This window comes from Typha latifolia, chromosome 11, assembly GCF_019914945.1.
Source record: "Typha latifolia isolate L0001 chromosome 11, TyphaL0001v2, whole genome shotgun sequence".
NCBI lineage: Eukaryota > Viridiplantae > Streptophyta > Magnoliopsida > Poales > Typhaceae > Typha > Typha latifolia.
Genome location: NC_133096.1, coordinates 2,363,457 through 2,388,688, shown reverse-complemented (window position 1 = coordinate 2,388,688; position 25,232 = coordinate 2,363,457). Strand labels below are relative to the sequence as shown.

Genomic DNA, 25,232 nt, shown 5'->3' with positions numbered 1-25,232 from the left:
TGGATTGAACCTAGGGCATGGACCAAACTAGTTGGCTTTAGACCCAGGGACGAGACTAGGAGGGGCCAACCACATAACCCTCCTTTTATGGGACCCCGATTCATCGATGGGACCCTAGGAGACCTAAGGGTGGAACCACGAGACACACACCAACATTGGACTCCACACAACTAAGAGGAAGGACCGGTCTAAGGGGTTCAAGCTTGGATAGTGATGCACACTCTTTTGCTCATTTAGCTCTTATTGAAAACATATGTTTAGATGCATACCTTAATAAAATGAAAATGTATATTTTGCATACTATTTGTATATAATTTACATAAGTAATGCATATTACTATTTTTACTAATTTTAAAAGTGTACCTTGACAAAATTAAAAGCATATTTTTTGCATTGCCTTTGCGTATAGTTTTAGAACATGACAGTCTTTTTTTCTACCTTGTTAGAATTAAATGGGTAAAAAAGATCCAAAAATGTGATATGAAAATTGAGTGAAAATTGAGGAGCCCAAAACTGTTAATACTATAACTAAAGGGAATTTTCATGCAAATTGCCCCAAATCTCCTTCCATTTCTTGGTAAAAAAAATGGAAAAAGAAAATATCTATTACGAGAGTTTTTGTTGTGTCTTCTTGGTTTTTGTATAGGGTAGGGATTGTACATAAAAGGTGGTGAGATTTTTTTTTTCTTTTCTTTTTTTGAGGGGAAGGTATGGAGGCAGAAGTTCATTCAAAATATCAAAGAGCTATAAAGCCTGATGTATAAAAAAATATTGAGAGAAGCCCTAAACTAGTCTATAATAGATGGCATAATAAAATAAGGGGTATCAAACCGTAATAATTTAAAGATAGAAGACATAGAAGCATAATTCGTGGGAAAAGGTAAGTAGATATGTATATAAGTTCGGTTGTTCCATAGTTGTTTTTCTTTGTTCTATATGTTCTTTTCATTTTGTGAGAACTAAGAAGTTGTGATGATTTTCGTGATTTTTGTATACAGATTTCTTTTGGGACATTTATGGTTGGTAACTTAATTCTTAAGAAATTTCATAAATTCTATTTCCCTTCCTTCAATGTAGTTGTTCATATCGGATTTTTCTAATTCACTTATAAAATACTAATCTCAGATGATACAAATCAAAATCAGATATCAGATCATAGATTTTTTTTTTAAGTAATGAAAACGATTTCATGAAAGACTATAGAATTGCTTGAAAGTAACATTAATTTGATAGATATGGCTACAGTGATTGAAATCTCATTATGTTTTTGAAAGGATAATTTGGATTTCTGATTTCATATTTTTCTGAAATCTTCTATTTCATATTGCATAAGTAACCCACATCTACTGACAGACCTGGCGAAAAATATGAGAAGGCATTTAATTTCATATTTAAGTTTAGCTATTCGGTATCCATCTCACTGATGCATGGTAATAAGACTATAATCATTATTTCAATCAAGATCCATGATGGAAACTTAAGCATGAGTAATGCAGCAAATACATATTATTAATCGCTCTTCATCTAATGGCAATTTTAATTCCAACACCGGTGAAACTATATAACTAGGTAGATTCCAAGTATAATTTACACATATGGTATCATTCGCTTGCTTGTCGCTACATCAGGATAGCTGTGAGATGCAAATAAATGATATCAAAGCATTAAACATCTAAAGATCCATTCTTCTGTAAACCGTGACACAACCGCCCCGCCCCACCCCCTGCCCCCAATCCGGGCTCAGGATTCTGTTTAATAAATGTAACATTAAGCACACACCAGCAAACTATGTTTTGTAATGCCGAGGAAATAAGACTTCCAAATATGCAGTAAGATACAAAAGAGGAGTATCTTGCAGCTCTAACACATCTACATTGGAACGAAAACAAAGACATCAATGAGATTTTTTATTCAGTGAATTTTCTTTTCCTAGCTATTAGAGAAGGAATTACATGGTTCTCCTGTGAGGAGAATTCTTTAGCCTTTACCAGCTTAACAGCCAATTGAAGCTAAGAGTGCTGCTCGCGATTTCACTCCTCGGCAAGTAAGTTGCCAAACTTTTTATTCTCTGTCTGATTGTGGGAAGAATTTCCGGGCATCAAATGGCTGGATTCTGGAACTTGAATCTTGCGGGCTAAAGTTGTTCACCATGTTCATGGGAGCAAATGCTGCATTTTACAAAATCAATTGAGAGACCAAGTAAATAGAAAGAACATATGAATGATATACACACATTGATAGTTTGACAACGATGATGGCATTGTAATTTTTCATGATATTTCAAATATCTTGAGAAGAACTGCAAGCAATCTCAGAGGGCCATAATATCAAATGCACTAGCTTATACTATCATTTTTTTTCCCTTAACATACTAGGTTCCTTCCATTGTAGCTGATGGAGGTCAAAGATTTAAAGCAGGAGACAGACAAATATGCTGTGTTACTTGTCTCATGTTCACTATAAATCTGATCTACTCAGAGCTTTGAATCACGTCTAATCAACAAACTTGTCCAAACTTATAGATCAAAGTTCGCTTATTGTAGTACATAAAGAGGATACTAGTGAAAATAGTTATAAAGCAATTTATATAGCAAGTACAAGATACAGAAGAATGTTAATGTACAAGAGAAAAGAAATGTATTTTCTTTTCTACAGAAGATGTTATTATCCATCTTTGCCTCAAGAAAGAAAGTCAAGTTGCAGAGCTTAATTATTTGGAGCTGAATGAAGGCCCAGGTGATATTTGTCAGCAGCTTGAAAATCCTACTGGGATGCTTGAAAATAATATATGAAGATTCAATCAACAAACATATCCACACTGTCTAGATAACATATCAACACTGTCCATATAGTAAACAATGACAATGATTGCGAAGACAAAAGTGACTTCAGTAAGCATATCAGAAGATTATTAATGATGACCCGATTTCATAAAGAAGAAAGGCAAGCCTGTATTGCTATATGAAATTGGATTGAGAATGCAAAAAGTACAATAAAAAAATCTACATGATTTATTACTTATTAGATCGCTGTATAAAGTATAGTATTCATTGATGTTGTGAAAAGCACTACTAGTGTTATGCAGAAAAACAACGCATGCATAGCGTATAGGCGGTATGTGGACGCCTATGTAATCTAACAATAAAAAATATTAAAACATTATGAATGATACAAAATATATATCATATTAAAATTAGTTTGATATAAAGTAATATATGTGTTAATATACTAAACAGTGTATAGTTGACCAACTTATATGCACACAAATAGTGAATAACGTAACCAAACATCATGTCTGAAAACTCATGTTTGCAAGAAGTCTTGAGTAAGAGAAGAAATTTTGGGCATAGTTAAAGACTTAATAGGTTTTCTTCCTCTACAAAACAATGTTGCAATGGAGCCCATTAGTATAAAAGGTCGCTGATGAACACATTAAGGCACATAGCCCACCTACAAGGCCACAAAATACCAATTAGGGGGTCCGACCCACCCATGGCATCCAAATCCTGTCTAGGCACCTCGTTTGCCTTTTGTGGCTATATATAGGCTATATGGAGCAACCTATAGTAGCGGTGGCAATTGAGCCAGATAGAGTTAAATTTGTGCTTGGGACGAATTTAACTCTATAGAGTAATTACAGATAGTAGGGGTGGCAACTGAGCCAGATAGGGGTGGCAATTGAGCCAGATGAGCCAGATAGAGCAACCTATAGGTCGGCTTGGGACGAATTCCAGCCAACATGAAAACAACTTATTTATCAAATGTGTTGGAATAGTAATTACAAACATAACTCATTTATTAAAAAAAGTTACATAGGTCACTCATATAATCAGTTTAATAAATGGGTTAAACTGGTTTCATGTGTTATTCGGGTTTACACAGCTTATTAGGGTTATTCAGATTATAAATAAGTTAATTCAGCTATAAAATCGCGTGATAAATGTAACCTAGCTTCATGCATTTGATACTTGAGGATATGGACCGACAAATACTAGGCACAATCTAGCGATAAAAAAAACTGTAAGTGTAAGACTATAATCAATTATCAATCCGAATATAATTGGAAGGAAATTTTTTGAGATAGATTGAAATTGGTATGGTAAAAATGATAGAGTTTTTGCCCAAAATGATTTGCTTCTCTAACTAAATACCAAGTGGGTGAATTTTTTTTAACTATTTACCTAAAGATGTGAGCTTTTTCCACCTCATTCTAGCTTGCCTAGTCACCTATCATGCCACCATCTCCTCCCCCCTCCCCCACTCTCTCTCAATCAACTCCTTATCCTCACCTCCCTCATCCAGTGAGTCAACCAAAACCTTGCCGGCAAGCCGACCCTCGAGAGGTGGTCATGGTCCTCTCTCCTTGAAGCACTATCAAGTATCAAGAGGTTGTGCAAGGGATTTGGGAGGGATTCAAGGACCATGACCACCTCTCATGTTTGGGCCACTTAACAATAGTGGTCAGAACTGACCAATATGAGTGGTAGGTTCTGAGGATAAGGAGACAATAGGGAGAGGGTAAGGGAAGGAAATGGTGACATAGCAGGTGAATAGGCAAGCTAGAATGAGGTGGCAAAAAACTCACCTATCTAATTAGATACTTCAAAAACATACCCATTTAGGTATTTAATCTGGGAATAAAAACCACTATTACCAAAAACTTGTTTGCAAACCTATAAAAGTATAAACCATGGGAAAGAGCAACTTTTAGCAGAGACCAAGAAAAAGAGGTAAACAATGCACTGCTTGTTCACTCTGAGCTAACAGAATAGGCCTATAAATTTATGAGATAATGCAATGGAAGAAAAGTTCTAGATAATAGGAACTTTGAAGTTCCTACAATCTCAAGCCACTGAAAAGTACGATTCTGAATGATGAGATGCCTTTCATCCACCTTTAGTATATAAAATTAGTAGGGTGAAAATGAGTTAGAGTTAATCCGACCCAATCCGATTATGTATCCAAGTTTTGTTGGAGGTTGAGATTTTTCTATCCGTCTTAATATCTAAATTCATATCCGTATCCAAATAGTCTATGCGTCTACGAATATAGGTTAGAAGAATAATATCCGAATAAATATCCACATATCATTTAAATTAAAATATTATGAAAATAGTGATACAAATCAAGGTTCCCAGTTTCGGCTGATCCCGACTGTCCCCACCCCCCACTTGTCTCTCTCCCTTTTCTCTCTCTCTCTTTCTCTCTTTTCCTCTCTTTCTCTCTTTTCTTTTTTTCTCTCTTTCTCACAGATCTCTTACTCTCTCTCACCGGCGACTGAGTAGTGAGTAGATCTCCGTCTCTCTGGTGACCTTGACCTCCAGTGACGTTCTTCGACGACCTCGATCTCCAGCAACCTTGGGTAAATTTTTTTTTCAGTTAATTTTTTTTCCATTATGTAGCAGCTACACCTACAGCAGGTGCTGCTGCGCACCTGCTGCAGCAGCAGTGCAGTGCTGCTGCTGCGCACTGTTGCTCTACTGCTGCAGCAGAGACTTCTCTGCCAGCAGAGCAGCAGCTTCTCTACTGCAGCAACACCCGGTGCTACTTATGCAGTTATGCTTCATAAATTTTAAATTATTTTATATTTTATTTTGATTTTTGTTTATGGTTTTTAGTTGCAGAGCTAAAATATCAATGGCTCCAAAAGAGAAGTCATATGATACCGACATTGGGTGGCAATATTGCAGCACTATTGGGCAAGATAAAAGACGCGTTAAATGCAACTGGTGTGGAAAGGAAATGAGTGGTGGTGTCAGCCGCTTGAAAGAACATTTAGCTGAAAGACAAGAAAATGTAGCAGCTTACACTCAAGTGTCTTTGGAAGTTAGAAAGCAGATGTTGGCTCATTTAATTGGCAAAAAGAAGGATAAACAATCTGCACAACAAAGAGAGGCAATGATTCGTGAAGAATTGAAGCATAATCCTGTACACATTGCTGATAATAGTAGTGAGCAAAGTGAGGAGGATGAGGAGAGACAGAAATGTGCATAGAGAAGAGGAAGAGATGAGAAGAAGCACTGGTAGTAACTTTCAGAGATCTAGATCAGTTAATATACGAGGAGAGAGAGAATACGGGAGCAACAGTTCTACCCATAGGACTCTTGGTGGTGTTACAGAGTCTGAAAATATTAGACCAATGGATATATATCTTCAGAAAAAAAAAGAGTTGTACACAGACTTCCATCAAGACAGCTCTCAAAGGAATTAAAAATGCAAAGAAACACATTGGTAGAGCTATCTCTAAAATTTTCTTCTATAACCATATTCCTTTCAACGTAGCTGATAGCCCTTACTATCACACTATGGTGGATGCTATACAATCAGTATGGCGTGGTGTTCCCCCTCCTAGTTCAAATGATATTGCTACTAAATATCTTGACTCAGAGGTAGATGAACTTCATACTTATATTGAGACATTTAAACGGTATTGGGATGAATTTGATTGTACACTGATGTGTGATAGGTGGAGTACACAAAACAGAAGAAATATAATTAATTTCTTAGTGTACTCTGGCATGGGGACAATATTTTTGAAGTCTGTGGATGCTACTGCTCATTTCAAAAATGCAGATTATATTTGTCAGTTGATGGATGAGGTGGTATAAGAAATCGGTGAAAAAAGAGTAGTCCAAGTGGTTACTGATAATGGGGCAAATTATAAAGCTGCTAGAAATTTACTAATGATTAAAATACCTTATTTATATTGGACGCCATGTGCTGCACATTGTATTGATCTGATGTTAAAGGATATTGCAAAAGAGCCTGAAATTGATATGGTCATATGTGAAGGTCAGAGGTTAACAAATTTTATATATAACCATGGTTGGGTTCTTAATTTACTTAGGCAGATGATTAGTGGTAGGGAGATCATCAGACCCGGCATCACTAGATTTGTCACTCACTTTTTAGCCTTGGAGAGCATCATGCGTTACAAGGATGATATTATGTGGATGTTTACATCACAGGAGTGATCTATGAAAATTAAGAATATAAAACCTAAAGATAAATCTTTAGGTGAAACTTTGAAAAATATGATTCTTGGAAATGCATTTTGGGATAATATTACAATTGTCACCGCAATATTTGAGCCTCTTGTCAAAGTATTAAGACTTGTAGACAGTGATAACAAGTCTGAGATGGATTTCTTATATGAGGCAATGGATATAGTTAAAGAATCAATAAAAAAAATGTGGGCCAAAGATATAGGAAGTGGTGGAAGATGATTAATTTTAGATGGAACAAACAACTACATAGAGATATACACGCTACTGGTAAGCATGCTTTTAAGTTTTAAGTTTTAATTTACTTTTATTTATGAATATTTAAAATTTTGAATGCTTACAAATTTTAAATTTCTACAGGATATTTTCTTAATCCAAGATTTCAATTCTCTAAAAATGTCAATAATGATAGTGAAGTCTTGTTGGGGGTTAGAAAGGTAATCAGCAAGCTTGAGCTCGATATTCATAAACAAATCCTGTGCGATAAAGAAGTAAGTTATGATTCAATTAAATAATTGTATTATTATTTGTTTCAAGTTTTAACTTTCAATATAATCAATAAGCTAATAATATATTTCTAATTTCAGATGGAGAGATATAGATTGAGAGTTGGGCAATTCAGTACTGCTAAAGTTGCTACAGTTATATCTCATAATACTCCAGCTAAATGGTGGTCTATTTATGGATGAGAGGAGGCACCAAATTTGACGCCAATAGCAAAAAAGATTTTAAGTCAAATTGTGTCTTCATCACGGTGTGAAAGAAATTGGACTACTTTTTCCTTAATCCACACAAAAGCACGCAACCGAATGACAATGGAAAGATTAGAGAAGTTAGTTTTTTGTCATTATAATATGAGATTGAGGGAGAGAAATTTAAGAAGGCAGAAAATGAACAACTGATTGATTTAAATCATGTTTTTGATGAAGAACACCCCTTGACTCCATGGATCAGAGAAATAGAGGACAGGTTATTAGATGACAGAGATAACCCATGGTTAGATGAAATATTGGGAAAGACCACGACGAGGACAGAAGCTGGTACAAGTCATTCAACAGCGAGAGATAGTATACCTACTAGTACTAGTCATAGTCCTGATGATACATATGGTGGTGAGATTATTCCATCTACATTTGTTGAGGAAAGTTAAGGAGGCATAAGGAGTGAAGACAGAGAAATTGAAGATATATATACATATCAACGACGTCATGAGATGCATTTTGGTTCCTATGATTATGGTACATCGAGTATTTATTGTTTGGAGCCATCACAAGATTCATATGCTAGTTATTATCCTCAGTATTTTCAGATACAAGATCCAAATGCTGGTTATTATCCTCCTCAAACGCAAGTCACACAACAAGATCCATACAATATGACTAGTATGATGGAATCACTTTTTGGAGCATCAGGTCCCAGACATCAATATTTACAAACTTATGGTAATTATGATGATGAAGACTATAGAAATTTACGAGAACCAACTCGATATTCAACAAAGTTTTAAATTTTGAGTAAGTTAATACATTTTTTAAGTTTTTAGACTTCATATGTGAGTAATTTTTGTTTTCTTATTTTTTGTCATTTTTTCTAATTTTTCTGCATTTTTCTGCATTTTTAAATAATATTTAGAATTTTATATAATTAAAAAATAGTCCGATCCGATACGAACGGTCGATACGGCCGATATGTATCGTTTTTCTGGACGGCCGATACCGATCCCGATCCCGATACTGGGAACCTTGATACAAATGTTATGGACCAATCCTGGAATAGGCTTGAGATCAGTGCAGTTTGGGTTAGTTTTGGTGGATTTGGGTTTCTGGTGGGGCTCAATGGTTTGGACTTGGGTAATGAAGCTAGGGCAAATATGGGACGTGGTAAGAGGGCCCTAAAGAAGAGATGGTGGCTAGGTTTGGTGGAGGGGAGGTTAGAGGTGAAAATTAGGATCCGAGTATCTAAGGCGAGTTCTAGATTGGTGATGGAGACTGGCATTTAATGGAGTCTAGAACATGGTGAGGGTTACAGTAGGTGGTTCAGAGGATAGGGATGAAGGTCTAGGGTGAGTGAGTGGTGGTGGAAGAGAGAAAAAGGACCAGGGATGGAGATAGTGGCAACGGTGGAGATGAGTGGCTTTGGCTAGTGGCAGATTCTAGGCCAGACATTTGAGTGACATTCCGGACGATCTACCCATTGAAACCTCATGAAATTTGGACATTTTGTAGATTTGAAAGAGAGCTTTCTAATGCAATCCAATATCTCAAGATTGGATGGCTACATCAAGAGATTATCTCGGATCAGTGGTCGGAAGTCGGGAAGCATAAGATAGATAGGCTGACGGGAACATGGTGAAATTGGTTAAAACATGGATAACATCAGGTAGTGGCTAAACGTGATAAAGAGAGAGAGAAGAAGAGGGAGAAGGTGGGCATTAGGCTCATAGCTTGAGTCACTTATCTAGTTACTTGTTTAATTCAACACTAGGTTTATTTTAAGGCAAGAAGTTCAATTCATTCTATTTCATACTTCATTACGGTGCACACCATAATGTTATATAGGTGGCTACCCAAACTATCTTGATCATTTGGCTACCCTATGAGTGAAATACTAAGTAACAAATAAAAAGGGACATACTCTTAGGTTGAATACAAGCAATGAAAGCTAAGTCCCAAGAGATGCAAGCAATAATGATGAGGCTTCTTTGGCTAACCCAAAGAGAGTCTTGATTATCCCAAAGCAAGTAGAATTTTAAGAGCTAAAAATAATAATGAGGCGACATAGCTTGACCCAAGTTGTATCACCATGATTAAACCAAACTGATTATCACAAACTGAAATTAAACTAGACTTAGTGCTGAGTTAAACAACTTACTGGATAAGTGACTTAAGCCATGAGCCTAATGTCCATGAAGTGGTTTGGTCTTAACCCGGATCACATCATTCTACTATATTTCTACTCACTTTGTCTTCAAAGTGATAGGTCAGGAAAACGCTATATCAAGTCCGACTCAAGCTCCCAAGTCACTTGGTCTGCGATTGTCCATGGCAATTTTTCAAACCTTCCATTGATTCTAAAAAACTTCCTCTAACATTCGAACTAAGTCCAAGAGCACATGACTTGCGGAAGAGGCTAGGGCTCGGCCTAGAATAGCTCTATATGACTTGCTGGTTGGTGTTGGAGCATTCAGTCCAAAGCGAGGACTAGCCCCACTCACAATCCATAGTAGACTTGGGTTTGGTCTAGGCTTTGTGTGCGGGTGGATAGATTGGGACTTTGGTTCATCAAAGGTCGAAGGTGGTGCGTCTAGACCAAGTAGTGGAATGACTCGGGCAAAAAGGACCCTGGTGGCTCAGCTTGGGTCTAAGCCTGAGCAAGACACATTATGCTAGGAGAAACCCCGATTGGGCTTTGTGGGTGTGCACGCAAGCTAGTTCAATGATTGGACCAGCAGCGCATTCAACGATTGCAAGAGCATTTTCATGATGAGAAAGTGGCCAACCAAGATAAGGAAGACCCTGGCAAGGGTTTGACCAAGACTCATCCCATTGCGAACCTAGCAAAGGCCCAAATGCAAGAAAAGATCCGGCTGGTCGAGAAATGCATGTGCAGCCCTTGCTAGACTAGATGGTGGTGCAAATCTAGTATGAATGCAATGTTTTGGAGAACAATCGACCCAAACAAGTAATTAAAGTAAAATATAGTAAACAATAACTGATAAGAAGTTAATTAATTAAAAGGATCATTACTAGATGGAAGGAGAGAAAATCACTCAGATAAGGCAGTAACTTCCTCAACTCTCAAATAGATACGTTGATAGTAGAAAAGCCTAAAATATGGTGTAAGAAAAGACTGTAGAGTTTAGGTTTACCAATAAATGGAATAGTAGTTACTTTTACTTTAAAACCAAGTCCTCTTCATGTTCGGGCACCCAAAAATTCTCTTTCACTATTGAAATCTTCTGGACAGCAGCAGTAACCAACGAAAAAGTAGAGATTGAAGAAGGAGAGAGGTTTAGAGAGGAAATAGAAGAGATTAGAAAAGAATCTTAAGACAGAGTAGAAGAAAGGGAGAGAAAGAAAGAGAGAGAAAGAGAGAGAGAGAAGAAGAAGAAGAAGAAGAAGAAGAAGAAAACCACAGGGGAGAAAGTGAGAGATCTCAAATAAATCTTGTTCCAACTTATCATTGTTTCTCATGTAATAACCCTTAAATAGGTTAACAACTTTGATTCTAACTGATTCTAATAGGAACTTATTTCCTAATAGGACTCTAATTGATCATCTTACAATTTAAGTAATAAATCAATGTGGACATCCCCTACATATAAGCTTACCATAACTATTAATTGGGATTCTAATAAAAATTCATTTCCTAATAGGATCCTAATTGATTAAGTCTTACCTAAATTGACTAACACAATTTAAGTAATAAATCAATGTGGACATCCCCTGCATATAGGCTTACCATATCTATCAATTGACTAATTCAATTGATTATTTGAATTAAAAATCAACAATTAGACTAAAATTGGACTCAAGCAATTTTATTTTAGTCAAATTGAAGATAATGCCCACATTAGATGGTCTAGAGGCTTGCCTAAATCTTGAAGAAACACATCTGAGGTGAGTGCATGGTCGATCTAGATAAGGGATGATCCGAAAAGGATCCAATGAAGTCCCGACTTTGGTCCCAAGCTAACCAAATCCCAGACGTAAAAGGAAAATTGGCTCGGTGGGTTCACTCAACTCTAGCTCGAATTCAAGTGGATCGGATGGAACCATCTCTGCTGTTTTCTTGGTGGCTTGATTCTCCTTCTTCTTGAACTTGAGTTTAACCATCTCTAGACCCTCCAATTGGGTTTCCCTATACTCTAAAAAAGAAAAAAAAAACTGAATTGTAAGGAGAAGCCAAGTCAAGTTAATGAAAGATTGACTTGGGCCACCATGATGTTGCATCTACTATGGCCTCAGGTGGACGATGGGTGTCCCCTGCCTCCAGTTCTATCTTGATTTATTGAGGAATAGCTAGGGACCTCTAGAATGGTTGTAAAGGTGCTGGTTCAATCATCTTAGCCTTTGGATCCTCCTCGTTGAAGTGATGCGCCACCGACACACTAAATCGAGTGGGCGCAAATGGCACGCTGGCTCATCTGGGGGCTGGTATCAGTAGGCTCGGGCTCCGGGAGCGAGGATCCAAAAACTCCATGTCTTCCTCAAGTTCCATAGGCTAGGGTGGTGGAGAAGCCATTATTCTCGTAAGAACAGCCATGGATGCACCATATGGCTGTCCCGAGCCCATAATGCTCCTTTAGCCAAAACGTTGGCTGCCGGTGTTGGTGTCCTCCCTTGGGTCCCAGTTTCGGCTTCCATCTTCTAGGTACAACGCTCTTCGTCATCTATAGTTCACAGCAGCAGCTCTGAGATGAAGTCTTTGAGGCACTGGTTCATCGAATTCGACCCACATATCATCGGCGCTCAGTTGTGGTGGAATGTCAGCAATGAACTTTTGGGCTAAGCACCCATATAACCACCATATTCATCTTCATGCTCAGCACGTGGTGGTGGTGGAGGGCCACCTAAATGGACCAGGACAGCAACTCTTTCACGGCACTCGATTCGACCTGTTATGGGCCATTGGTTTGGATCCCTAGTTTCACGATGATCTTCCCTTTATATCCTCTAATTGCTTGTGAGAGAGGGCCTACCTCTCTGATATCCAGCAAGGCAACCCTTATGTCGGAGAACATGGAAACCATGTCTGGTTGAAGCTAATGGAGACGATGGTCGCGATAGCGAGGTGGGGGCTAGTGATGCCCTCACCTCCATAGCTTCTGTGGGGTCCATGGTTTGGGAAGCCTCTCCTTGGGCTCTTGCAGTCATGGCTCTGGTCATTTCATGGTGTCCAAGAAGATATCATTTGTTATGGACTAACCTCAAAACCGGCTTGAGAGCAATGTAGTTTGAGTTAGTTTTGGTGGATCAACTTAGGGTTCTGCTAGGGCTCGATGGTTTGGACTTGGGTAATAAAGCTAGAGCAGATATAGGACATGGTAAGGAGATCTAGAGAAGAGGTGATGGCTAGGTTAGGTGGAGAAGAGGTCAGAGATGACTTTTAGGATCCAACGATACCGTTATAACAGTTTCTAGGGAAAATTCTTGATTGGTGATGGAGGCTAGCCTTAATGGAGTCCAGAATGTGATGAGGATTATGGTAGGTGGTTCAAAGGTAGGGATGAAGGTCTAGGGTGAGAGAGTGGTGGTGGAAGAGAGAGGAAGGACCAGAGATGGAAATAGTGGCAGCAATGGAGATGTGTGGCTGGCTGGTGGCAGATCTAAAGTGGACCTTTTGAGTGATATCTTGGACGATCTTGTTGAAACGTCGTGAAATTTGGATATGTTGTAACTCTAGAAGAGAATTTTCCCGTGAATCCAATATCTCGAGATTTGGATGAATAGATCGGAAGATATTGTCAGATCAGTGGTCGGAGGTCGGGAAGCACGAGATGGATGGGCTGACTGGAAAATGGTGAAATTGGCAAAAATATAGATAACTCCAGGCAGTGGCTGAATGTGATAAGAAGAGAGAGAAGAGGAGGGACAAGGTGGTCGGGGCCCAAGGAGAAAAAAAGGTCTAATAAAGGAAGGGAGGGTGGAGCCGATGACCAAGGAGGCTTGCTCGGCTAGAGTTTGAAGGAAGGAGGAAAAGGAGCTACATCAAGAGAGGAGAAAGGTGATAGAAGGAACGTGATCAATTAGTCAAAACATAATCAATCCTAGAGGTGGTAGGCCAACAGTGATGAAGTTGCACCGATAGAGAAGGTGGTGATGGCATGTTAGGGTAGGTGGAGGTTGTTAAGGCGACTATAGAGAGAGTAGAAGAAGAGGGAGAAGTAGGCCGTCCCTTAAAGGACTAAGGTGGTGATGGCACGTTAGGGTAGGTGGAGGTGGTTAGGACGACAGTAGAGAGAGTAGAAGAAGAGGGAGAAGTGAGCCGCCCCTTAAAGGACTAAGGTGGTGATGGCATGTTAGGGTAGGTAGAGGTGGTTAGGACGATAGTAGAGAGAGTAGAACAAGAGGGAGGAGTGGGCTGCCCCTAAAAGGACTAAGGTGGTTAGACGATCGACGGAGGTTAGAGACAGCAGAGCCGAAGTGGTGGCTAATATTGTGGGAGGAGAGAACTAGAGTGGAAAAGGAGAGAAAGAGAGCTAAGGCAAGAAGTTTAATTCATTCGATTTCATACTTCATTACAGTCACCACAATGTTATATAGGACGCTATCCAAAATATCTTGACCCTTTGGCAACCCATGGTGTTACGATCAGACCACGTGATTTAAGTTAGTCGAGTCGATTGAGTCTAGACTATTTATTTTTTTAGTTTATTTGTGCTTATGTAAGATACTAAGACAAGTCCAATTAAGCTAGGAAAGCCTTAAGACTAGTCTTAATTGCCTTAAAGCGAGAGTCCTAATTAAATTAGGAAAGCTAATTAGATAAATCCTAATGAAAGTCGATCTAGGGATAGCCTCTATAAATATATGGAGCAATCCTAATTGTTTATGCCTGAAATGAATATTAAGTTAAGCTAAATTAATTTTATTTACCTTGCATTACTTTCAATCATAGCCGTCTATTTTTCTAGGAGGCAGATCTAAGTTAGAAACATTATCTCCACCTTTAAACCCTAGCTACCATCTACTTCCATAAGCCACCCACTCATATAGCGTCCACCACCACCTTCGGCCATCCGCCACTTTTCGACGACCGCCACAACATCAGATATTTACCGTTCTGCTTCGTTCTGACCTTGCTCCACTCTTTTATTTATATCTTTTTATTTCGATCTTCGATTTAGGTAAAATTAGAGCCATTAAAATTCTAACTCATGAGACCACCACCACTTAAATTTTCATAATTTTTCTACGACCAGATCAGTTCAGATTTAGTTCGTAACACATGAGTGGAATACAAAGCAACAAATAAAAAGGAACTAACTTTGGGTTGAATACAATCAACAACAAAAGCCAAATCCCAAGAGATGCAAGGAATAAGAGGAGACTTCTTCGGCTAACCCTAAGAGAATCTCTTAACTAACCCAAAGAGAGACACTTGGTTATCCCAAAGCAACTAGAATTTTAAGAGCTAAAAGCAATAACAAGGCGACGCGACTTGACCCAATTTATATCAGATTTGGCTTGATCTAAGTCGTATCACCATCAATAAACCACACAATTATCACAAACTAAAATTAAACTAGACATAGTGCTAAGTTAAACAACTAACTAGATAAGTGACTCAAGCCACGAGCCTAATGTCCATGAGATGGTTCGATTTGACTCAGATCACATGAACAAAAGACATTTCTATACTTTTGTATGAATCTCTAATTTAGTTTTCACCATGGTATGCGGTATTGGCCGATCCAAACTCTCTCTCTCTCTTTCACCATTTTTTCTCACTCTCTCTCTTACTCTCTCTTTTTTACTCCTTTCTTTTTTTCTCTTCTTATCATATAACTATTATGTCTCTTACGGAGAGATCTAGCTCCAGCAAACTCCGACGAACTACGGCAAACTCCAACAGACTCCGATATATAATTTTTTAATTTATTTTTTTTATTTCTCTCTCAGTTTTTTTCATTTCTTCCACTCTCTCCTTTTTTTATTCACTTTTCCTCTTCTTCTTCTTTTTCTTCTTCTTCACTACACCATGGTTTTTCTTTCTTTTGTTTAATTTTCTTCCACTCACTCTCTTTCTAATCTCTTCTTCTTTTCAATTTTTATTGCACCATAGTTTTTCTTTCTTTATTTTCTTATTTTTGGTAAATTTTTTTCTAAATTTTTAGAAGTTTTCCTACATTTTTAAATAACATCTAGAATTTTACATAATAAAAAAGTCAAATTTGATCCAGGTAACAGATATGACCGATATGGCCGATGCGGCCAAAATGTATCGTTTTTCCGGAAGGCTGATCTAGATCCCAATCCCAATTTTTCGAACCTTGGTTTTCACATAATTTACTAGTTGTCTATATATTTCAGTAATTATATCACAAGTTCTTAACTTCTTATACATTTAGAAAATAAATATAGATATATTTGATATCCGATCTGTATCTGTGGTTGTACTTAGCAAATATAGTAATTAAATTCACTATCCGTTCATTATCAATATAATCTGGATAATTGTATATAGTATGCCAACTAGATAACGAATTAAAGGTAAAATAATACCATGTATGTAGTAAGCCTTTCAAATAACAACAAAATGGCAAAATAAAATAAGAAAAGTATAAAGATACAGCCAACCTTTCTCCCTCATTCTTCTCTCCCGATCATATTCAAACTTGTCACGAATTTGATTAACCCTTTCCCATGTATCACCCTGAGGGTTTCCTCCAAAACCTTGGTCCTGCAACAACAATTTCTCATTACTCTATTAAGCAATGTGTAAAATTAAAATTCATTCCTAAGAGAGACAGGTTACAAGAATTAGTAAGCTGTAATTACTCAGAGGCAGCCTCCTTTTTGAAACAAAACCAGATCAGTTCAACTAGGGACCTAATCAAAGGTAATTGGTCAACCAACGAGAAAAGGAATTTTTCATTCTGATCCGACTTTTGTTATGCTGAATTATAGAATTCTCACAAAAGACTTGAACCCAAAAGAAATTGCAAAAGGCAAATAGACCCAATGAAAATAGATTCCACTCTCGGCAATGGGAATAAAGTAAGTCTCAGATAAATCTAATAAAGAATTATGTGCAATGCAACTAATAATCACAGCACAAGATGGCTTTATCAGGTTTGCTAGGGAACCTAGGATCAATATACAAATACTTGTACTTCAAACATCAGCAAAAAAAATTGCCTTTATATGGAGCACTTTCTACTTTCTAGTACTCCTAGTCCTGAATACATTAGACAAATGTTGTAAGAAGGATTATTTTCTGCCACAAAATAAGTCGACAACCTTACATTTCAGTCTCTATGCAGGCCCCATAATACAAGCCACTTCAGCCATATGGACCTAGGAGAGAGAGAGAGAGAGAGAGAGAGAGAGTCACTGTGATTGGCAGGACAGCTTGAAGAGTGAAGACGGGTCATGTTTATTTGCCTTCTTTTGGCAGAACGAATTGATTGTGAGAGGGGAGCTTTCTCCCCCTCTAAAGACTACAGAACTGTCTCTTGTTCCCCATCATGTTGGGGCAGCCACACCATGTCAATGACATGAGAGTGTGCAACAATTGTTGGTTATGATAGCTACCATAACATACAATTCTTACACACTGAGCATAAGTATTGCAAATTAACTTAAAAGATATTCAGAAAAGGTGAACAATAGATGTTTAGCAGAATCCAGGAGAGTGTCCAAGTGTAACCCTATGCACTGCTGCATAATAATAGGAAACCAAAAATGCAACATCAGCATGGAGCGACAAGTGATAACACATTTACCAACTGAACGTATAGCTTGATATGTTATATGATGACTTCTAAGTATATTGAATCCTAGCATCAGAGAGAATCTAATAGTGCATTTCCTTGCTATCTCTTCTATTGCTGCTTAATTTCCTTAAATCATACCATATCATACAGTGACCCAGATACAACATACTCTTTTGTCAGGATTTATCTTTCCTACTTTGTTTAGGTTTACAGGTCATGACAAAATTGCCATTGTTTCATTTGCTGGCTGAAACACCAACAACTCTCTTTCTTCTACATTCTCGTGCATCCCTGATTCAAAAGATAACAACCATACTAGTTTCCAAAGTTTTGGTTAAATAAAGATAGAGTAATGTTGAAAAGGACTGCAACTGCTAAATGTTGATCTATCCTATCAAATGAAAATATAGACATTTCATTAAAAGAAACAAGGTCGTGATTTGATCTCACAAAATGCTAACCCTACCAGGTCTTTTATTAACTCTATTTTACTTTAGAAGTAAAACAGGTAAGCATTTAAAATCAAAAATACTCCAAGCTGGTACTAACCAATTATGCAATATCATGCAGTAAAATGTCCAAGTTTTAGGCCTATCAACTAAGAGTGGCAAAAATTGACCCGATTTAATAACTCGACACGATAACCGGACCTTTAAATGTGTTTGGGTTTAGTGACTTTAGTCTAATCGAGTTCCGCTTATAAATGGATCAACTCGCCTAACCTGATTACTAATCTGATCGGGTTCAGATTTAAGTCATTGACCTGTTTAACCTGACATGACCCATTTAATAATCAGGTTAGCCAGATCAAGTCAACCTGTCAACCTAAGTAACCCATTTTATATATATATATATAATTTATGTCCTATCCAAGACCAAGTTCCCAAACCCGAACTTCCAACTCTTCTCTTCGAGACAGTGAGGCGAAGAGGCTCCCAAGTTCCTCTACAGAGATAATGAACCGGCAACTCAGCATAAACCCAAAGTAACATATTCCATTTTCTTTCTTCATGCATGTATGCTTTCTTCCACTGCCCCAAACCCCTCCTTCAACCAAACTTAATTCCACCACATTTCACTTGATATCTTCCTCCTAACCTGCCCTTTTCCTCATTTGCTCAATCTTAAGGTGGAGATCCAAACCAAAGCTCTACAGAGCCAACCGATCACAACAAGGTAATCCTAAAATGGACTCTGCTTCTCTCCCTTATCTTAAATCATCTAGGTTTACGGCGGTGTTATGCTTTTAATGACATCAGACCGAGTAACTTTCAAACTAGAGATGATGGATCAAAAGAAGTTTGAGTTTGGGTTTAGAGTGATAGGTTAAAAGAGGTTCTTTTTTTTCTTTTTATTTATAAGATTGGAGATAGGTTCTTGTTCTTGTTCTAGCGTCTAGCCGCCATTAGAAAGCAGGGTGGAAAGGTTTCCTGGATGTTGGCATTTCTCTTTTGGGTAGTTGGTCCTTGATGTAGACGATTGTGGGTACTTCGCACTTCTGATCGCAGTAGAAACTCATGTTAAATTTCTGGTCTTGATGAAGATGATAGTGGTTAGTTTGAGGCACTAGTATAATGGGCTGGAATGATTGCCAAATTTCTACCTTTTTAATTTGTGCAAGTGTCGTAGATTGCTGTAGGTAAGTAGGTAGCAATGAAGGTGCGAAAGGATTTACCAATCATGGTGGTTTGACAAAATCTCCCGCTCTTAGTCTTAGAGAATGCCCTCAACGTCGAGGAATATGTACTAGGGTGTATGTCCGAACTCATTCAGATCATGACTTCGAATAAGTGAGACAACTTTTTCACTCTTTCAAGTTTGTTTCTTTGTTTATAACTATATTATTGCACACAATTCAAACTTTTCACATCAATTTTGTGTAGTTTTTGGTTATACCTTATGATGCTCTAATGCTTTACTTGAATTTCAAAGTAATCTAACTCTGTATTCTCCTTCTATTGGGAACTTTGTGTGATTAAGCTTTCTGCCCACTCATTTAAGATAACTTCCAGTCTTCTGCCCACTCGTCATGTTTAGTCGAACTTGGAGTCACAAACATTGTAGAAACATCATAGTACCAGAACAATCTTCAAGTGCTCCTTCTACTGAAGAGATTAAGCTGAATGCTTTGGACCAAGGTTCCCAGTTTCGGTCGATCTTGAGTGGGATCGGCTAAAACGGATCGGGATCGGCCTCAACCGTTTCAGCTGAAACAGGTGGGAACAAGTCCTGGATCCGACTCGGGGGATATCAATAATTGATATCCCCCCACCCACCTGCCTCGTTTTCTCCCTTTTCTCTCTCTCTCTCTCTCTCTCTCTCTCTCTCTCTCTCTCTCTCTCTCTCCTTTTTTTCTCTCTCTCTCACAGGTCTCTTTCTCACTGGCGACTGAGTAAATCTCCGGTGACCTCGACCTACGGTGACGTTTTCCGATGAAGATTCGATGACCTCGACCTCCGGTGACCTTGGGTGAGTTTTTTTTTAATTTCTAATTCTTTTATTTCTTTCTTTTTTCATTGTGCACCTCCTGCTGCTTCACTACAGCTGCAAAGATCGTGCTTTGCTGTCTTTGTCTTTGTCCGCAACAAGTGCTACTCGGCACTGCGGCGAAAGCGGCGAGATCTTGCCGCGCACGTGAGCAACAAACAACAGAAGCACCCACGCTCGCTGAAAACTTGAAAGTTGAGAGACTGAGAGAGGCTGAGAGGGGTGAAAACTGGAAATTAGTAATAAGTAAAGAAAAAAAATTGAGAGGGTTTTATTTTCGTAAATTTTAAATTATTTTATATTTTATGTTGATTTTTGTTTATATTTTTTTAGTTACAGAGTTAAAATATCAATGGTTCCAAAAAAGAAGTCATATAATACCGACTTAGGTGGCAACATTACAGCACTATTGGGTAAGATAAAAAACGTGTTAAATGCAACTAGTGTGGAAAGGAAATAAGTGATCACGTCAGCCGTTTGAAAGAACATTTAGCTAGAAGATAAGGAAATGTAGTAGCTTGCACTCAAGTGTCCTTGAAAGTTAGAAAGCAAATGTTGGCTCATTTAATTAATAAAAAGAAGAATAAACAATCTACACAACAAAGAGAGAAATATATATAGAAGAGAAGAAGAGATGAGAAGAAGCACTGGTGGTAAGTTTCAGAGATCTAGATCAGTTAATATACAAGAAGAGATAGAATATGAGGGAATATGGGGGCAGCAGTTTTATCCATAGGATTCTTAGTGTTACAGCAGAGTCTAAAAATATTAGACCGATGGATACATATCTTTAAAAAAAGGGGTCATACACAGACTTCCATCAAGACAGCTCTCAAAGAAATTAAAAATACAAATAAACACATTGGTAGGGTTATCTCTAAATTTTTCTTCTACAACTATATTCCTTTCAATATAGCTAATATCCTTATTATCACACTATGGTAGATGCTATACAATCAATAGGGCATAATTTTTCGCCTCCTAGTTCAAATAATATTGCTACTAAATATCTTGACTTAGAGGTAAATGAGCTTCGTATTTACATTAAGATATTTAAACAGTATTGGGATGAACTTGGTTATACATTGATGTGTGATAAGTGGAGAACACAAAACAGAAAAAATATAATTAATTGTTTAGCCTACTCTGGCTTAGGGGCAATATTTTTGAAGTCTATGGATGCTACTGCTCATTTCAAAAATGCAGATTATATTTGTCAATTGATGGATGAGGTCGTACAAGAAATCGGTGAAAAAAGAGTAGTCCAAGTGGTTACTGATAATTGGGTCAATTATAAAGTTGCTGAAAATTTATTTATGATAAAAAGATCTTATTTATATTGGACGACATGTGCTATACATTATATTGATCTAATGTTAGAGGACATTGCAAAAAAATCTAAAATTAATATGGTCATACATGAAGGTCAAAGGTTGACAAATTTTATATATAACCATGATTGGACTCTTAATTTACTCAAGCAGATGACTGGTGGTAGGGAGATCATCAGACCTAGCATCACTAGATTTGTCACTCATTTTTTAGCCTTGGAGAGCATCATGTGCTACAAATATTTGTCACTCATTTTTTTACTCTTATTTATAAATATTTCAAAACTTGAATGTTTACAAATTTTAATTTCCTATAGGGTATTTTCTTAATCCAATATTTTAATTCTCTACAAATGTCAATAATGATAGTGAAGTCTTGTTGGGAGTTAAAAAGGTAATCAACAGGCTTGAGCCCGATATTTATAAACAAATCATTTGCAATAAAGAAATGAATTATGATTCAATTAAATATTATTATTATTTATTTCAAGTTTTAACTTTCAATATAATCAGCATATAATAATATATTTCTGATTTTAGATAGAGAGATACAGATTGAGAGATGGGCAATTCAGTACTCTGCTAAAGTTACTGCGTTATATCTCATAACACTCTAGCAAAATGGTGGTCTATCTATAGATGGGAGAAGGCACCAAATTTGACGCCAATAGCAAAAAAGATTTTAAGTCAAACTGTGTCTTCATCACAGTGTGAAAGAAATTAGACTATTTTCTCCTTAATCCACACCAAAACACGCAACCGATTGACAATGAAAAAATAGAAGAAGTTAATTTTTTGTCATTATAATACGAGATTAAGAGAGAAATTTAAGAAAAAAGGCAGAAAATGAACAATTGATTAATTTAAATTATATTTTTGATGAAAAAATCCATTGACTCCATAGATTAAAGAAATAGAGGACAGGTTATTAGATGATAGAGATAACCCATGGTTGGGAGACCACGACGAGGGCAAAGGCTGGTACGAGTCGTTCAGTAGCAAGAGATAGTATACCTACTAGTACTAGTTATAGTCCTGATGATACACATGGTAGTGAGATCGTCCCATCTACATTTGTTGAGGAAAGTCAAGGAGACATAAGAATTGAAAACAGAGAAACTGAGAATGTATATACATATTAGCGACATCGTCATGAGAATGTTGCTTCCTATGATTATGGTACATTGAGTATTTATTGTTTGGAGTCATCACAAAATCCATATGCTAGTTATTATCCTTAGTATCCTCAGTATTCTCAAACACAAGATATAAATGCTGGTTTATTATCCTCCTCAAACGCAAGTCACACAACAAGATCCATACAATATGACTAGTATGATGGAATCACTTTTTGGAGCATCATGTCTCAGACATCAATATTTACAAACTTATAGTAATTATGAGGATGAAGACTAAAAATTTACAAGAACCAGCTCAGTATTCATCAAAGTTTTAAATTTTAAGTAAGTAATACATTTTTGAATTTTTCAGACTTCATTTGTGAGTAATTTTTATTTTCTTATTTTTTTGTCATTTTTTCTAAATTTTTCTGCATTTTTCTGCATTTGTAAATAATATATAATTAAAAAATAGTCTGATCCGATATGAACGGTCGATATGGCCGATAAGTATCGTTTTTCTGGAAGGTCAATACCGATCTCGATCCCGATACTGAAAACCTTATTTTGGACCTTGGTTGAATGATCGACTACCCTAAATGTTCAAGTGCACAGCCATGTTGCAGATCCCTGAATGTTCATTTAGTAGATTATATATATTATCTTATGAAAATGTCTTATTATTATAAATGAGTAATCGTGTTATTGAGTCATGTTATCAGGTTAAAAATATAGGATGGGTTAACGTATTATCATGTTATATATGATAAATGGGTTAATCTGGTTTGTGTCGATCATCTGTTTAATACATGCGTCGTGTTCGTATTTAGAAAGTTTAACCCGTTTAATAAATAGGTCGTACTCGTGTTAGCACTATCCTAACCCGATATGAATCCGACCAAACTCAAACCCAGCTAACTCAGCTTGATTGTCACCCCTACTATCCACCATCAAATTAGTGCTTCATCAGTAAGTACTCTATATAAGTCAACTACCATAGAATATCAACCAAAGGGATATATGTTCATTATCGTCACTCTTTAAAACCAATATATTTCATAACTTCTATTGAGGAAAAGAATAATCATTTTATCCCTAGAAGATGATGGAAGTATCTGTTCATCCTTGAGCTCTCCACAAGTGGTTTTTTCTAGATGTTAAGTGATCAAGAGTAGGTTTTCTTTTGATAATTGACATCATTGTATCAGTCTTGCGTTAAAAGGAAACTGCACACAAGGCCCCATGTAAATAAGTAATACCATAGTTGTTCTGGTAGAATCTGATTCTGTACCATAGAAATATCAGACTTTCTCATCTACTAGATTGAAACAGCCCATGAATGGCCATTTTATGGTTTATATAATTTCACTCAAACTTCCTTAAACACACAATATGAATATGCAACTCATATCTTAAAAGTAATGGAATTGAGATCATAAACCAATAAAAGTACCTTATTCATCTCAGAACGTGATTGCCTCCTCCTGCAGGAAAAAAGAAATACATAGAAAGTTAGAATGTCATTACCAAAGCCCTAATGTCAAATATTTAAAGAAATACTAAATAATAGTAATGCAATATGTAAATTGTTGAAATTACTTTTGCAAAAGATGTAAATTTCAAAACAACTACAGTAAAACCCCACTGTAGAGCTCATGGAAAAAACACAAGCTCCTCTAATTTTTCAGCCACTGACCAGAAAGACGAGAAGAGAAATTCAAAAACTGTGCATAACTTTACATCACTTCATTAAACAGTGAGAACTTATTCCAACTTGTCCGTTCTAGTAGTGCATATTTACAGAATAAAAATATAAAGTTTAAGCAGGCCAAGTAAGCTTAAGTAGAATTATTGGAGTATCATGACAACCTTATGAAAAGAAAGTAATCATTAGCCAATTCAATAATTTTATTACCTGTACGGCGAGAAATCCAATTCGTCATCTTCAGCAGATTCATAGTTTGCATGATCTTGGGCAATTTTTTTTGAATAGCCTTCATCCCAATACAACCTCTCCCAGTTCTCCCTAAGTTCTTGATATAGTTCCATGTACCTTTTACTCCAAGGTTCATGCTCCTGTCAGTTCATGAGCTTAGCCTCATAATAATTAAACCAAATGAGCTAATGTTTGGCATCGAGTTGCTGCTATTCAGACAACAACTAATTGAAAAAAGAACAAAAATGAGAAGAGTGACCAAACTTCTCGAGAAACCCTTCAAAAAGAAAAGATGTCATCTGGGAGCAATTAAACATGCACACATAATATCAAATTTCTCAATAAATCATTTAAATTTTCGATTCAGTAAAATGTGAATAAAGCTTGAGCATCTCTCGTCACGGCACAAAAAAAGGGCGTTATGTTTGACCAAAAGGCAGTACGAAACCAAACATTAGAGATTAAAGAAGGTTCTTGATTACCGAATCTTTAAGGACGAGGCGGGTGCGGCGCATGAACTGCTCCCGCATCTGCTTGCGACGCTTGTTGGGGAGGTTATCCCGCGGGATCACGAACCGCTCGCGATGGGGAACTCCTTCTCCGACCTCGTGCATCTCGCCGTCCACCGCCCACCACTCCGACTTTGCCAACGATGGCGGCGGCGTCGGGGCGCCGCGGCGGCCCCTCGGCAGCGGGGGCCCCGACCGCGCCCATCGCTGATGAAAGTGGAAATAGAGGGAAGGGAACGGCTGCGGCCGCCTAAGGATGGAGCGTAGCATGGAGCAAAACTCCGCCAGGTTGCCTGTTGGTGGAGCAATATGTATGTTTGGGTAAATACATTTGAGTCTTTTGCATAAAAAATCCACCTGGATTTATTTTTTATTATTATTATTATTATTATTGTTATTATTATTA

At 37.3% G+C, this 25,232-nt stretch overlaps 1 protein-coding gene across 1 annotated transcript; it reads right to left on the bottom strand.

Moving 5' to 3' along the window:
• Window positions 1-1,651: 1,651 nt before the first annotated feature.
• On the bottom strand, window positions 1,652-25,143 carry LOC140798088 (uncharacterized). Its single transcript, XM_073151821.1, has 5 exons — window positions 24,800-25,143; window positions 24,297-24,457; window positions 23,835-23,865; window positions 16,307-16,409; window positions 1,652-2,168 (listed from the first exon to the last, which is right to left on the bottom strand). Exons 1-5 carry the CDS (start codon window positions 25,094-25,096, stop codon window positions 2,062-2,064), a joined length of 699 nt encoding a protein of 232 aa, XP_073007922.1. The 5' UTR covers window positions 25,097-25,143; the 3' UTR covers window positions 1,652-2,061.
• Between the last annotated feature and the right edge of the window lie 89 nt (window positions 25,144-25,232).

Excerpts from the sequence above, each read along its gene's own strand:
- LOC140798088 (XM_073151821.1), bottom strand. The coding sequence starts at position 25,096 with ATGCTACGCTCCATCCTTAGGCGGCCGCAGCCGTTCCCTTCCCTCTAT. Across the intron at positions 24,458-24,799 it reads GCCTCGTCCTTAAAGATTCG|GAGCATGAACCTTGGAGTAA; the intron begins GTAATCAAGAAC and ends ATGAACTGACAG. Across the intron at positions 16,410-23,834 it reads CACGTTCTGAGATGAATAAG|GACCAAGGTTTTGGAGGAAA; the intron begins GTACTTTTATTG and ends TTGTTGTTGCAG.